The following is a 15,899-nucleotide window of genomic DNA, read 5'->3' as shown; positions in this document are numbered from 1 at the left end:
TCCTTCCTTCCTTCCTTCCTTCCTTCCTTCCTTCCTTCCTTCCTTCCCTTTTTCCTTCAATGACTATGTTTATTATATGCCAGACACTGTTCTAAGTGCAGGAATGAAACAGTAAGCAAATAAAAAGCCCTTGCTGTATTGGTTTTCTAGGGCCACTGTAACAGAGTTCCACAGACTAGTTGGCTTAAACAACAAATTAATTTTTCTCACAGTTCAGGGGGCTAGAAGTTCAAGTTGAAGGTGTTGGCAGGTTTGGTTTCTTCTGAGACCTTTCTCTTTGGTTTGTAGATGGCCGTCTTCTCCTATGTCTGCCCATGGTCTTTCGTCAGTGCATGTTTGTGTCCTATTTCCTCTTCTTATAAGGACACCGGTCATTGGATTAAGGCCCACCCCAGTGACCTCATTTTAACTTCATTACCTCTTTAAGGACCCTATCTCTAAATATGGTCACATTCTGAGGTATTGGGGTTAGAACTTCAACATATGACATTCTGGGGGGTGCAAATCATCCCCTAACACCCACCTGCATGCAGTATACATTGTAAGATCTCACATGGTACCTTTCTACCAACATCATGTAGCTGTAGCTACTAAGAGGTAAAGTCAAAGCACTGTGCCCTCAAGGTACATGTGGGCATGGTAATATTTGATGTATGGTTATGTTCATGTGTTTGTTTCCAATTTTAAGATTTTTTTTGTTTTAGAATATATTATCCATTTACATTGTTCAAAGACCAAAGCCTTCATGGAAGGTATTCACAGAAAAGTCTTGCTTCTACCCCTTCCCCTACACCATTTCCCTCAGAAATAACCATTTTTATTAGCTTGGTGTTTTTCTTCTAATATCCCTTTGTGCAAATATAAGCAAATACATAGGTATATATTCTTATTTTCTCCTTTATACAATATGTAGCAGTATTCTGCACCTTGTTGATGGTGATTTTTTCACTTTATATGTCCTGGAGAACTCTCCATATCAACCTATAGAACCTTTGCTGTATTTTTTTAACAGCTGCATAGTACTCTGCTCGGTGACATGCCATAATTTATTTAAGTTGTCCCGTGTTGCTGGACAAGTGGATTATTTCCAATCTTTTGAAGTTACAAACAATACTCCAATGAACTGAATAACCTTTATAAGTATCATTTTGTACTTGAATAGGTGTACCTGTGGGATATACTTCCAGAAGTGGAATTGCTGAATCAAAAGGTAAATGCATCTATAATTTTGTTAGACACTGACAAATTCCCCTCTTTAGGGGTTGAAACATTTTGCATTCTGACCAGCACTGTACAAGGGGCCCTATTTCTATACAGTTGTGTTAACAGAGTGTATTGTTAAACTTTTGGATTTCTGGCAGTTTGATAGGTAGGAAACGCAATATTTATTTTCAATTGCATTTCTCTTTAAGTGTGGTTGGAAATTTTTTCATAGAGTCATTTTTATTTGTCTACAACCAAAGTATTCACATCCTTTGGTCTTTTATCTATTGGGTTATGTTTTTCTGCTTTATTTCAGAAGCTCTTTGTAAAATGGGCGCTGTGAGTACAGCAGGAACAAAACAAAGTCTCCGCCTTCACAAGGCCAACTTCCCATGAATGATCCCTTTCTATAACGGGTACTGCTAGAAAGAATTCTCTTCTTTCAATACAGAGACTGAGGCCATGGGCAGCAATGATTGATTACGTTGCCATTGTCTTCTTCTGTGAGCAATTTTCCGGGTTGACCTACTCTTCCAGGAAAATAATCTATATTCCTCATGGAATAAATCAATTTCCAAAAATAAGGGAATGTGCACTCTTGCAGTTATTAAAAATCATGTTCTCAGAAATATTTAAAGAAATGGGGAAGTGCTTATGATACATTACTGCATACAAAGGCAAGCCACGAAGCACCAGGCACAGCACAAAACCAGTCTCATAGAATATATCTAGCCATAAGCATAGGAAAAAGAGTGGAAAACTGTACCCCAAATGTTTATAGTGGTTACCTCTGAGTACTGGGTTATGGATGATTTTAATTTTCTTTTTTATCCTTGCTCTGTTTCCTAATATTTTTCACAATGAATATGCATTTTTCTGAAAATTGGCAATAATGGTCATACAAATTTTAAAAATAATATTGAACAGAATGTAAGCTAAACTTTGTGTCTTGAGTGAACAGGAGCCATTGATTTGGTGCAAAGCAGGCAGCACTAGGGAAAAGTTTATCCTTTTCAATCCTCTGAGCACATTGATGCTGATGCTCAAGTTATTTTCAGTACTCCATTCACATTCAGCAATAATAATTTCATTTGCCATTCCCCCCAGAGGCTGTAAGATTTATTGGGAACAGCCAACATTTTATGAATCATGAATTACATGAAACCTGGAGAATACTGTAAGAATGTATTCATGTAAGAATACATTCATGTAAGAATACTGCAACTCATCTAAATCAACTGCATCTCAATAAATTTTTAGTAAACGCATGGTCATGCTCCAGGCACTTAGGCCCCATACCTTAGTCTTGCCCTTACTTCCTCCATCTTAATCCCATGCAACTCTTTTGATCAGCTAATGAGTCTTTCTTTGAAATATTTCTTGTAGCTATCTATTCCTCTCTGACTTCCCAGCTACAATACCAGTCATGACTCAGACTATCTGTTGCCTCCATTACCACAGCAACCTTCTGTATCAGACAGGTATGTGTTCCAAACAAAACTGCGTAAGTTCAAATGTGGGCTCTACTTCTGCATGACCTTAGGCAAGTTTCTTGACTTCTCTATGCATTTCTTTCTTCTCTTATAAAATGGAGTAGCAATAATATCTAATTTGTTAGTTTGTTGTGAGAAAATACGTGTAAAAGCACTTAGAACAGCAACTGGGCACATAGTTAATGATCAATAAATGTTAGCCATATCAATTATATAATCAATTTATTTTCACCTACTTTCGGCCTTCTGGCCAGGTCAACAATCTTGAGTTACATCATGTCACTCCTTTGGTTATAAGCCCCCCCTATGAGTTTTCCACTGGACAGTGGCTGACCAGGTTGTTTCAGACAACATATCCTGCTGAGAACAAGTAGCAGTGCTGGACATCTCAGAAATACTGAGTCAGGGAGAAGTTTGGAGGCCAAGATCTGAATAAGGAATAAAGTCAGTAGAGATGAGTGACATTTGAAGCTGCTTCCAAAAGTGAAAGCAGTGAATGAAAAGCTAGAGGGTGTGAACGGAAGTTCCAGCAATATAAAGGGGCTTGGAGGGCTACAATTAGAGCTAAGGATGTATCAGAGAGGAGATGTTCTGGAAAACATCGTAAGCTTTTTTTTTTTTTTTTTTTTTTTTTTTTTTTTTTTTTGGAGTAAGAGTCAATTGGAGAAGCATATCTCATAGAGATTAAAGCCTAGTTTTAGAACCATATCAACTCCTGATTGGAATCAAGTAATCAGCTTCTCTAGCCTCTCTGCTTACTAGAAGCAAAAATAAGTACCTCTGGAAAAAGATAACATCAGTGAAAGTAACCAGCCATGTAAGAAAACAAGTTTTGGTAGAAAACCAAGAGAAGAAAAACAGACAATGGAAAGACATCCACAGAAGATCTGGATCTTCAATAAGACATACACTTTGAACTATTATTAACATGTTCATGGAATTAAAAATCAAGATGAATAAACGGGACACAAAAAAAACCCGTGAAAACTGTGTGAAATAATCACATGGATGTTTTGGACCTGAATAATATTTAGTAAATAAAAGTAAAGATTGAGGGGTGCCTGGGTGGCTCAGTTGGTTGTGTCTGATTCTTGATTTTGGCTCAGGTCATGATCTCACAGTTCATGAGATCAAGGCCCGCACTGGGTTCTGCATTGACAGCATGGAACCTGCTTGAGATTCTCTCTCTCCCTCTGTCTCTGCCCCTCTGCACTCATGCTCTCTCCCTCTCTCTAAAAATAAATAAATAAACATTTAAAAATTTTTAAAAAGACACAGAGCTTCCCTCTACTTAAAAAAAAAAAGATTGAACAGATAAGTTAAGCAGCACATTGGACACACTATGTTTATAGACATTAAAATTCATTTCTTACAATGTTTTGAAATCCTATTGCCATAAAATACTCAATACTGTGAAGAATGAAAAAATGAAAGGAAAGAATCATTTGTTTACACCACAGTAGAAGCATGTTAAGCAAACCATTCTATAATAAAATCTGTTAGATAGTATAAATATTAAGGTAAAATAAAAGTATTTTTAACAAATAAGCACTGAGAGAAGTCATCACAAAACCCATAATAAAGGAAACTTTAGGTTTAGGGTATGATTTGGGGAGATGTAAAAGAAAATGATCTCAAAGAGAAACATAGAGATGCAGGAAGAAATGAAGAGCAACAGAAAAGATAAAAAATATGTGTAATTATAAATAAACATTGGGGTGCCTGGGTGGCTCAGTCGGTTGAGTGTCCAACTTTGGCTCAGGTCATGATCTGTTTGTGAGTTCGAGCCTCATGTCGGGCTCTATGCTAACAGCTCGGAGGCTGGAGCCTGCTTCGGATTCTGTGTCTCCTTCTCTGCCCCTCCCCTGATCATGCTCTCTCTCTCTCTCTCTCTTTCAAAAATAAATAAACATGAAAAATATTTTTTTTAAATGTGACATGTCAAAATGTGTGAGATCCAAGTAAGTGTACTTATAGGGAAACTGACATTCTTAAGTACATATATTAGAAAAGAGTAATGATTAAAATCAATGACTGGGACACCTGGAATGGACAAGTAAGAGGACAGGTTGAGTTTGGAGTCCAGAGAATTCCCCATCTCCAAAGAATTATCACTACTTGACTTGTCTGGCAGTTCACTGAAAAGCTCCAGCCACAGGACTTGTCTTTATTTGACCTAACTCAATGCTAATTGTGTGTAAATGACCCTATCCTCAGGGCATTTGTCAAAAAAAAAAAAAAAAAAAAAAAAAAAAAAAGAAAACAGTGGCAAGTTTTTAATATCTCAGTTTCCTGTGACAGTGTCACCAGTTGGAGCTAATAAGAAGCTGAGCAAAAACTTAAAAGGAAAAACAGAGAACAACATGAAGATTCTGAAAAGTTCTAACATATTTCTGGAAATCTAGAAGGTCACGTGTATTTGACTGAGTACATACCCAAGAAAGACCTGAGGAGGGTCATAATCTTTCACCTCAGGCTGACTTTGATGTCCTGCACAAGCAAGGAAGTGAGGGCTAAGGCAGAATTGCAAATCACCTAAGTCATGCCCCAACACACACACCTACACAGAGTCCCTCAGCAAAGGGAGAGACACTTGCCAGTTCAAGGAAATCTCTTAGTTCAATCATTAGCTGACCACTAAGCTAAGCAAGCAGACTTTAGTGGCCATACAAGACAAAAAAAAGAGACTTTTCAGAATTAGTCCAGGAAAGTCACTAAACAAGCAAATAGCGATAACAACAACGACGACGACAACAAGAAACAATGAACCTGAGGAGGGGGGACATCACATTTCTAGGGTTGCTATATTGTATTATTTGTATGATATTATATTGTTTAGATGATATTATTTAAAATTATATTATTTTAAATGCCCAGTTTCAACAAAAACTTAGGACACACACAAAGAAACAGGAAAGAATGGTTTACACATGGAGGGAAAAAGCATCAATAGAAACTATTATTTTGAGTTATTCTTTTTGGTTAGAAACTATCTGAGAAACTGGAGATGATGGTCTTCCTAGACCAAGATTTTACATCAGCTATTATAAATATGGTCAAAGAGGGGCGCCTGGGTGGCTCAGTCAGTTAAGCATCCGACTTCGGCTCAGGTCATGATCTCGCGGTCCGTGAGTTCAAGCCCCCCGTCAGGCTCTATGCTGACAGCTCAGAGCCTGGAGCCTGCTTCAGATTCTGTGTCTCCCTCTCTCTGCCCCTCCCCCATTCATGCTCTGTCTCTCTCTGTCTCAAAAATAAATGAACATTAAAAAAATTTTTCTAAATAAAATAAATATGGTCAAAGAATTAAAGAAACCATGCCTGAAGAATTAAAGAAAAGCTTGAGAATTAGGTCTTACCAAATAGAGGATATCAATAAATAGAAATTATTTAAAAAATAAGAACCAAATAGAAATTCTACAGTTACAAATGAAAAATAGAGGGGATCGAGAGCAATTTGATCTGGCTGAAGAATCAGTACACTTGAAAACAGATCAATTGAGATTATCCAGTCTAAGCAATAGAAAGAAAAATGAAGAAAAATGAACAGAGCCCCAGACACCTTTAGGACACCATTGAGCTAATGTACATGCAAAAGGAGTCCAAGAAGAATAAAGAAAGTGGAAAAAAGAATATTTTAAGAGATAATGGCCAAAAACTTCTCAACTTTGAAGAAACACTATACCAAATCTGCATTTCCAGGAAGCTCAACAAATTTCTAGTATACACTCAAAGGGATCCATGCATAGGCACATCATAGTCAAGCCACCAAAAGCCAAAGACAGCATCTCGAGAGCAGCAAGAGAAATGATTCATCACATACAAAACCCCTGACTGCAACATGATTTTCCAGAAGCCTGCCCCTGGATACAATCCAGGTAGAATGTGAGGTAACAATCATTTGTGAGTCATCAACAGTGACAGCCTATTGGTGAAGTCAAAGATGGAAGACAGAAAAGTCTTTCTCTTTCCACTCCTTAAAGTCCCTTACCCATTGTGGGTCTCCCTACCCTGTGAGTCAGGACTAAGAGGGGCAGCGGGATCACTGCCAACAGTGTTAGGGGGTCTGTGATGTGACAATGACTGCCTGGCCTCTGAGGGCTACTGAGGACTGCCCAGTTGGGAAACAGCTAAGCAGTAAGTAACTGTTGGCTTTAGATTGGATAGTTATTTGTTCTAAGCATAGAGTTATATACAACATTTTCCTTAAAAGTAAGTTCCTGTCCTGAAGTATAATATTGAAAACTAGGCGTCTTTCTTTGATTCTTGTTTTTATATCCACAGAAGGCAGTGCCTACCTCATAGGTAGCTCTTGTAGGGAATAAGTTGGATACATTGAATCCACATATCATATTACACTTTATATCTAAATATGCACGTATGTATTTGATATTATGCTTGATTTATCCCTCAAGGATAATTTAAGTGGTCGTGAGAAAAACTTGAAGATGAATTTTTCTCTAACATTATAATCCGGGATACCGCCCTTCGTTCAGCTGTCATTTACTTAACATATATTATGTACCAGCTGTTGCACTGGATGCTGGACCCAGAGCTGTGAAACGGTGTTCCTAGTGGGACAGGAGAGGCATATACTGACTCTGAATTTGGTAGAGACAGGGGTGTCAGGAGAGCTAGAGGAGGTGACTGAGTTCCAAAGAGTTAACTAGGTGAAGTGAAGTGGGGTTAGGCAAGGCTATCCAGGGAGAGAGACCGACATGGCAGGAAACTGAGGAAAACTTGGCATGTTTGAGGGATTGCACGTGGCCAGAGCATAGGCATCAGGGAAGGTGGCTGAGAGATAAAGCAAAAATGGTTTCTAGGGACAGATCATGATCGTCCTGGCATGCTGGCCTAAGAAGATTGAAAATGACACAAAATAGTAACAATTGTAATTATTCTTACTTTCTGTTTATTTTTTTTTTTAATTTTTTTTTCAACGTTTATTTTTTATTTTTGGGACAGAGCGAGACAGAGCATGAACGGGGGAGGGGCAGAGAGAGAGGGAGACACAGAATCGGAAACAGGCTCCAGGCTCTGAGCCATCAGCCCAGAGCCCGACGCGGGGCTCGAACTCACGGACCGCGAGATCGTGACCTGGCTGAAGTCGGACGCTTAACCGACTGCGCCACCCAGGCGCCCCTTACTTTCTGTTTAATGAGCACTTGCTATGTGCCAGCTACTGGGCTAGGCACTCAAAATGCCCAATTTACTCCCTACAAGAGCTCTGTGAGGTAGGCACCGCCTTCCGTGGATAAAACACATTCCGTCGGGAAAAGGAGTCCACAAAGAGGTGGAGAAAGAGTGGTCCGGGAAGTGGGAAGAGAGCAGGATGACCCCGTGTTATAGAAGCCAAGGGGGAGGGAGCTTCAAAAAGGACTCATGTCAAATGCTGCTAACAGGTCGGTCAGTGAGGACAAAGGACTAAACACTGCGCACGTCTCTAGGGATCTTAACAAATAGAGTTTCAGTGGAGTAAGGAGGCAAAAGGCAGATTGCTGTAGGATGGGTTGTAGATGCAATACGGAAATGGTGGATAGTGATCGTCGGCTGCTCTTTGAGAAGAGTATTCAAGGAGGGGAGGGCCAGCACACGGTAAGCAGAGAGAGCTAGAGGAGTCTGTGGTCAGCTGGTTGAGCGGTCGTGTTAAGATGAGAGGGACTTGAGTGTGTTCGTGTGCTGAGAGGCCAGAGGAGCAGAGAGGGAGACAGGAAGGCCCAGGAGTGAGGGATTGCTGAGGAAATAAGGTCACCATGGGGCTGTGAGGAGATGGGCGAGGGCCTGGCTTTGCGCAGGAGCCCGTAGGCGGGCATTAACAATGGATGTGGATGCCAAGAGGCTAAGCTGGAGGCTGAAGAAGTTTCAGCCCGTGGCCCTGTTTCTCCACAAATAGGAGCCCAGATCTTCTGACAAGGGACAGTCCCTGAATACTTGACTTATAATACACTTATTTCTGTCAACAAGTGTCGTAAGCAGATCTCTCCTGCCGTGGCCCAAGTAGGCAGTGAGAGTGGGGGAAAATCAGGGAGAGTGAACATTTAGTGCTCACTGACCTGTGCTTTGCAGTTTTTCCTATTCTCAAGTGACTCCATGGACTGAGCCAGTCCCCCAGAATTGGCTTCTCCACTCAGCTTTGTGGTTCTCTCTCCCCATGAATGTCGACACTGGTTCTTTGTGGAGCACAGTGCAGAAGGGAAAGCCTGCCAAGAACCACAACTGGTGTTAGACCTGCAGAAAGTGTGAGGCCATGAAAAGAGCCAGAAAATAAGAGCCTGGGAGACACTAGGCAAGGGAAATTCAGAATCAGAGAACAGTTGGGATCTCTGGTGCAAAGGAAAAAAGAATTTATTAAACTGTTTCAGTGAGTTCTCTAGTTAGTGCAAACATTGCCCAAGGAATAAGAAATAAAGCTTTAGTGTAATTTGGAAGGTGGTTACTTTTGGCGTTGGAATATGTCCAGGAAACATTTCAGAAGAAAGTCAGAAGCCTGCACAGAAATGGTTTTGCTTGTTTGTTTGTTTGTTTGTTTGTTTTTGCAAACTGGAAACAGACAAGTCTCACATATAAAAATAGATTTTTGTAAGCCTTTTTTTGTTGTTTGGTGAAAAATATATTTTCTTCACTGATAACATTCAGTGTTCTTTGATTTGCTTTTTAGTGTGAGTGTTGGTGTATTTTTTTTTAGCAGGATTGTATGAGGAGAAAGGAGGTTTCCTTTAAAATTAGTGACCACATTGCTAAATGTTATCATTAAGTTATCAATAGGTCTGGGGCTTAATACAATGCTCTCCCTCTCTCTCTCCCTCTCTCTCTCTCTTACACACACACACACACACACACACACACACACACACACACACACCTTCCTAGTTAAAATATCAGCCCGATGGTGTTTCCAAGTAGTATTGCTTGACCACGTAATGCACTTCTAGCACTTACTAGAAGAATCTTGCCTCATCTACTTAATTGCTTGAATGGGTTTTTAACTTCAAGCCTGAGTTTTCTCAGTTATATAATGAGGTTAATCAAGGTGCCTGTCTCACAGCGTGGTTGAAAGGATTACACAGGTAATGCCAGTAAAGTGCCCAGCATAAAAGGGCTAAATAAATGTGCAGGTAGTTGTTGTTACTAACATTGTAATTAGAAAGTTGATTGTTGTTGACAGCTATCCTGGGCTCTAATTGACCCTGAGGCTTTGCTTATAGAGTTTCCAAATCCAGTTCAACAAACACTTGTTGAGGGCCTGCTTTGCGTTCTCATAGCAAAAAGGAAGGAAGAAGGATGCACTTTCCCCCACCTCAAGATACCAACAGTTACATAAATAAGACAACCATAATACAACCTAGAAAATCAAATTTCCAAAATTCAACGAAATTCAGTTCAAGTCAACCAACATTTCTATCAATTACCTCCTATGCCCACAGCTTCATCTTAGATGCTGGGTTACAGGGACGGCAGCAAGGCACGTCCACACCTAATATCAGCCGAGCATGACAAGCAAACAACGGGAGTGAGGGGGTGGTGATGAACTTTGTCTGGAAGGTCCAAGTAGCTTTCAGAGGGGGCGATGTGGAGAGGAATTCAAGCCACACTGAGAAGGAAAGGTAATCAGTAGAGGACACAGCGTGTTCCTTGGCTTGGAAGCTTGAAACTGCAGGTCTTGTCCAGAGAACTGGATGTGGCCCATTATTACTGAAACTTAGCTTTGGAGATGGTAGGAAGGTCAAGGGAGTGACAAGCAGGAGTTAGGTTACAGAGAACCTTACTAGGCATTTGGATTTGGGCTGTGGAGTCTTCGGAGTTTTGTGAGCAGGTGTGATTACGTGTTTTAGAAACATCCCTGGGGCAGGGCCCCTGGGTGGCTAAGTCAGTTAAGCATCCAAATCCTGATTTTGGCTCAGGTCATGATCTCACGATTTGTGGATTTGAGCCCCGTGTCCGGCTCTGTGCTGACAGTGCAGAGCCTGCTTGGGATTCTTTCTCTCTCCCTCTCTTTCTGCCCCTCCCCCTCTTGAGCATTCGCCTTCTCTCTCTCTCTCTCTCAAAATATAAATAAAGAAACTTAGAAACACCCTTGAGGCTACAGTAGGGGTGGATGGGAGGGTAAGGTCAATACCAGAGAGACTGGTGAGACTGTCACAGGGGTCCTGCTGCAAAGCAGCCGTGGTCAATGACATGAATCTGAGGGCATGGTTCCAAGAAATGTTAACAATCATAACTGGGAGGGTTGATGATTGATTCAAAGTCTGGTGAGGAAAAGGAAGGAGTCAGGGATGAGCTCCAGGTTTCTGGCTTGTGTGGCTGGGTGGACATGGTGATGCCACCCTCTATCCCTTCACCACACACACACACACACACACACACACACACACACACACACCCTCCACCTATGTGTCCTTCCTTCTCCCCTACTCCCTGATCCCAAGTCTGAAAATGGAAAAACAAGAAGAAAGCCCAGAGGGACTTCCCAAAGGGAAGTCATCTTGCTCCATTATGTGGTGCTTAGCAAGGCCCACGGAGTGAGGCCAGACCCTGGCAGCTCCTTCCAGAAAGCTCAAAATGGAAATTAATGCCCTCATCAGGTACATGCACCCTTTGTCTTCCCTTCCTCTGACCATTCTCCTGTGTCCAGCCCTTTTTCTCATCACTTGACCCACCTTTGTACTTACTGTAGTCTGGAGAGTGCTGATATCTGATACTTCAGATATATGGCAATGTTCTCTCTCTCTGTCTCTCCTCCCTTTATTTCTTTTCTTTTCTTTTTTCTTTTCTTTTCTTTTCTTTCTTCTTTCCTTCCTTCCTCACTTCCCTTTCTTCTTTCTTTCTTTCCTTTCTTTCTCCCTAGCTTATATTTTATTGTAAAATATAATACATTTATCGGAGTACTTGAAATATATACCTACAGCTTAGCATATTTTTATGATGAACACACCTACAACCACTACCCCAGTAAAGAAATAGAATACTGCTAGCTCCTCAGGAGCCCTCCTCATGTCCTCACCTAATCACCACCACCACCTCCCTGTCCCATCCTCCCCTCTCAAGCAACCACTATCTTGACTTATGGGTCTCAATTCTTTGCTATGCTTTTTTGTGTTATCACCTAAGTATATAAACAACAGAGTTTAGTTTTTCCTGTTTGGGAACTTTATTCTTTGAAATTCTTTGATCCTGCGTGTCTCTCTCTCTCTCTCTCTCTCTCTCTCTCTCTCTCTCTCTTGCTTTATATGTTTGTTTATTGAAGAGAGAGAGAGCAGGGGAGGGGCATAGAGAGAGAGAGAGGGAGAGAAAAAAATCTCAAGCATCCTCCCCTGTCAGTGCAGAGCCTGATGTGGGGCTCAATCCCATGACCCATGAAATCATGACCTGAGCCGAAACCAAGTCAGACACTTAACCGACTGAGCCACCCAGGTGCCCCAATCCTGCTTCTTTCTTTAAAAATTATGTTTATACTATTCATCCACATTGTTGCACATAGCTGTGCTGTCCATTGCATGAATATACTACCATTTTTAAATTCCATTCTATTGTGATGGCCATTGGATTGTTGCAGTTGAGCGTTTGTGAACAAGTCTCCTCAGACATTCTTGTACATGTCTCTTGGTCACAATTCATAAGATTCCTCAGGGTACTTATCTGGAAGTGGAGCTACTGAGTCATAAAGTATCTTCCCTATTGTTCAATATTACTTGATATTGTGAGAGCTCCTCTTATTTGTATCCTTGCTAACATTTGGCATTGTCTCTTACCTTACTGTTTTAAGTCTCTGTTCCCCAAATAGACTCTTCTACTAAAATAGTACCCCCTAGGCCAGTGGGTCTCACCCTCTGCTTTTCAGGTGGCCTTAACAGAACACTCACACCTGTGGCACCCTGCTGCGAGCATGGCCATGAGACGGTTATGAGCGATCCCCAAGTGAGAATGCCGAAACTTCAAATGAATTCTCATTGGTTTAACAAAAGTAAAGCATTGAGGGGCTGCAGTACTTTATTATTTAAAAGTAAAAGAACTTTTAAAGATCACCCCTTGGGGCGCCTGGGTGGCGCAGTCGGTTAAGCGTCCGACTTCAGCCAGGTCACGATCTCGCGGTCCGTGAGTTCGAGCCCCGCATCAGGCTCTGGGCTGATGGCTCGGAGCCTGGAGCCTGTTTCCGATGCTGTGTCTCCCTCTCTCTCTGCCCCTCCCCCGTTCATGCTCTGTTTCTCTCTGTCCCAAAAATAAATAAAAAACGTTGAAAAAAAAATTTAAAAGATCACCCCTTGAAGTGATCGTGTCACACTTGTGTGTTCTGATATCCTAGTTGAGCATCCCTGTCCTTGTTGGCTGAGATTCTATGACTTCAGCGGCTTTGACTTTGAATGTATTGACTCCCTCTTCAGCCCAAAGCTATAACCAGCCAGCATGTTTCTCTACCAAATCTCATCTCTCACAAACACATGCGATGGGTCAAAGAGAGAAATGGTTAAATTTTCCTAAATCAAATAATACAGACCCAAGGGCTCATTCTCTGGCATGTAATACTCATGAACTTGTTTTCTGTACGGCCCCTGCAGGGTTTGACCAGCTGACCTGGACTTGGCCAATAGTCCTGTCCTCCATCATGGCCACCCCACCATTCTGGCTAACTAAGAAGATGTTTCCCTTCAAAGTGAGCAAATGGATGGGGCTTGCTTGCTTTCGGTCAATGGTGGGATCCTCACCCAACATACGCCAGAAGAAACTAATCTGCAAGTTGCAGGAAGATAAGGCTTTTCGGGAAGAGATGAAAATTTTTCTTGAGAAAATAGAAGACTTCAGAGAAAAGATGTGGAATTTCCGAGGCAAGATCCATGATTTCCGGGGTCAGATCTTGGGCTTTTGGGAAGAGGAGAGACCTTTCTGGGAGGTAGAGAAGACCTTCTGGAAAGAGGAAAAAGCCTTCTGGGAAATGGAAAAATCTTTCCGGGAAGAAGAAACAACCTTTTGGAAAAAGTACCGTACCTTTTGGAAGGAGGATAAGGCCTTTTGGAAAGAGGACAATGCCTTATGGGAAAGAGACCGGAACCTTTTTCAGGAGGACAAGGCCCTGTGGGAGGAAGAGAAAGCCCTGTGGATGGAGGAAAGAGCTCTTCTTGAGGAGGAAAAGTCCCTGTGGGAGGATAAAAAGTCCCTCTGGGAGGAAGAGAATGCCCTCTGGGAAGAGGAGAAAGCATTCTGGATAGAAGGTGGTGGCCATATTGCTGAGGAGCAGATACCTGAAGACAGGCACCACAATATCAATGGAGGGCCCCAATCACTGGCCCTCTTCCGAGGCAGAGCGTGAGAACAGGACATGAAGGGACATGGGGTCCAGACTCTGTTGGATAGGGATTCAAGTCCAGGGTGACCCAACGTGCTGGAGAAAATAGGCACTTGTTTGTCTCCTTGCTTCAAAAGACCTAATAAAGTCCTGAGAAGAGGTTTGGGGAAACAACTTCTTCAATAAGGCCTGCTTCATTTTTTTCCCCACTTTTGTGATTATCCAAGGCCATATTTCCACCTTCCAGGCTGTACTGCTATCTGTATAGAACTTGGTTCTGGGCACTTCACCATGAGCCCATCATGTGTGAGTGTTTGTGAATAGAGACCCTACAGCTCTCTTTAAAAGTCAGAATGGGAGAGAAGAGAGGCTGAGACAACTCCAGCTAGAGACACATAGGGACAGAGAGCAGCTGAGTCACCTCTGCCTCTGGTGTGCTGGGGGAAAATCATTCTTTTCCACTCTGAGCAGGCTTAGAGGCCTGGAGCAGGCTGACAGCTTTTCAGAGAAGGCCACAGTGCCTTCATTGTGCTTCATTGTCCCTGCAGGCCTTTTAGAACACATAAGCTGAATTCCCTAATGGTCCCGTCACTTGTGGTTCCTGATGCCCAGCAAACTTCTCAATTCCAGTTCTCTGTAGCCTGAGAAAGGGGCAGGGCGTCAGGCGAAGGCTCTAGAGCAAGGCCCTTCCCTGCCGGTGAAGTCAAAGTGTTCCACATAGGACGGTCTCCCTGCCACATGTATTCCCATTCACACAGACCTCAAGACAGGATCAATTCCTTCCTTTGAATCTCTCTCCTTCATTCAAAATTAAAATGCCCCAAGGAGGTAATACACTCAATGAATGTACACTCATGTGGTCAGCAACTTACACACCCAGCTTTTCCTCTGGGATTAGATGGTCTCTATGGGCATTGGTATGGAAACGAACAGAAGGTGGAAGTTGAGACATGTAAAGGCAAACACCTGCCTTCCCCCTTTCTGAGGCCTGGCCCTCATCTGTATTAATGCATCTACTTACCTAGCCTTTGCACATCCCTTTCTGCTTGACAAGCATTTTCACACTCACCATCTCATGTAGCCAGCACTACAACTCTGTGGGTTGACAAGGAAGGTACATAAACCCATTGTACAGACGTGGAAACAGAGACCTAGAGAAGCAAAGTGACTACATATGGCCAGGCAGGTAGCAAATGGAAGGACCAGGATTAGAACACACACCATCTGCCTCTTGGTCCTGTTCCTTTTCTAATGACAGCCCTTGATCATGGAACGCAGCTTTAGAGTAGATCAGCCAATAATGACATTGGGCTTGGGTGAGCCTTACAGCACTTTGGAATTTCACCAGGGTTTGGGGCAGCAGTGAAGAGATAGGGAGAGGAGAGGATGGGGGCCCCTAGGTGAACAGCCAGGCCTCGGTGGCTCTGTATCACTCTGGGAAAGTTTGGGGTGTCTGGCAAGGCATCTGATTCTCAGGAGTCAGGGCCAGCCTTCTGACTCAAGAAGACCTGTCCAGTGGATGGTGTGCAGAATGGTGGGAACCCCAGTGCAGCAAGAGCTGCCGATTCAGGGATCCCCAGTATTCTGCTGCAAACAAAAGTAAAGAGAATTGTTAATCTTAAGGCCAAAGAGACATAAATCTGGTGGAGGCAGGAGCTGGGGTATGGTAAATAGACCCCCTCTCTTTTAACAGCATTCCATAGAAACAATTTAAGAGACAGGTGCCAACTGAAGAGGACTTGAGGGGCAGCCCAGAGAGGACAGGTGTGTCCCTCTGTGAGTCTATCCTTCCTCCAGCAAACAGCTGTGAACTTGCACTGTCGCAGGCTCTGTTTCTTAGGTCTAGGTGGGGAAACAGGTAAAGAGGCCAGTGCATCCCAAGGTGATGAGAGCCGTGAGAGATCTCAGGAGTGCTCCTTTGATGCCTT

General features: G+C 42.4%; 1 protein-coding gene and 1 long non-coding RNA gene across 2 annotated transcripts in view; both read left to right on the top strand.

The window, feature by feature from the left end:
- The window catches only part of LOC121012910 (uncharacterized), a 52,887-nt gene extending 49,895 nt beyond the window's left edge, over positions 1-2,992 (top strand). The window contains exons 3-4 of the long non-coding RNA XR_005782397.1: positions 1,163-1,210; positions 1,520-2,992. This is a non-coding gene — a long non-coding RNA (uncharacterized LOC121012910). The remainder of the gene's footprint in view (positions 1-1,162; positions 1,211-1,519) is intronic.
- A 3,652-nt stretch (positions 2,993-6,644) lies between these two features.
- Positions 6,645-14,154, top strand: CCDC70 (coiled-coil domain containing 70). The gene is made up of 2 exons (XM_040448338.1): positions 6,645-6,830; positions 13,247-14,154. The coding sequence occupies exons 1-2, from the start codon at positions 6,773-6,775 to the stop codon at positions 13,993-13,995; spliced, it is 807 nt and encodes a 268-aa protein (XP_040304272.1). The 5' UTR covers positions 6,645-6,772; the 3' UTR covers positions 13,996-14,154.
- The last annotated feature ends 1,745 nt before the right edge of the window (positions 14,155-15,899 follow it).

Source organism: Herpailurus yagouaroundi, unplaced genomic scaffold (assembly GCF_014898765.1).
Source record: "Herpailurus yagouaroundi ecotype Mexico unplaced genomic scaffold, PumYag 197, whole genome shotgun sequence".
NCBI classification, from domain to species: Eukaryota; Metazoa; Chordata; class Mammalia; order Carnivora; family Felidae; genus Herpailurus; species Herpailurus yagouaroundi.
Note: the sequence above shows the minus strand (reverse complement) of the source record. Positions and strands in the feature narration are given on the sequence as shown.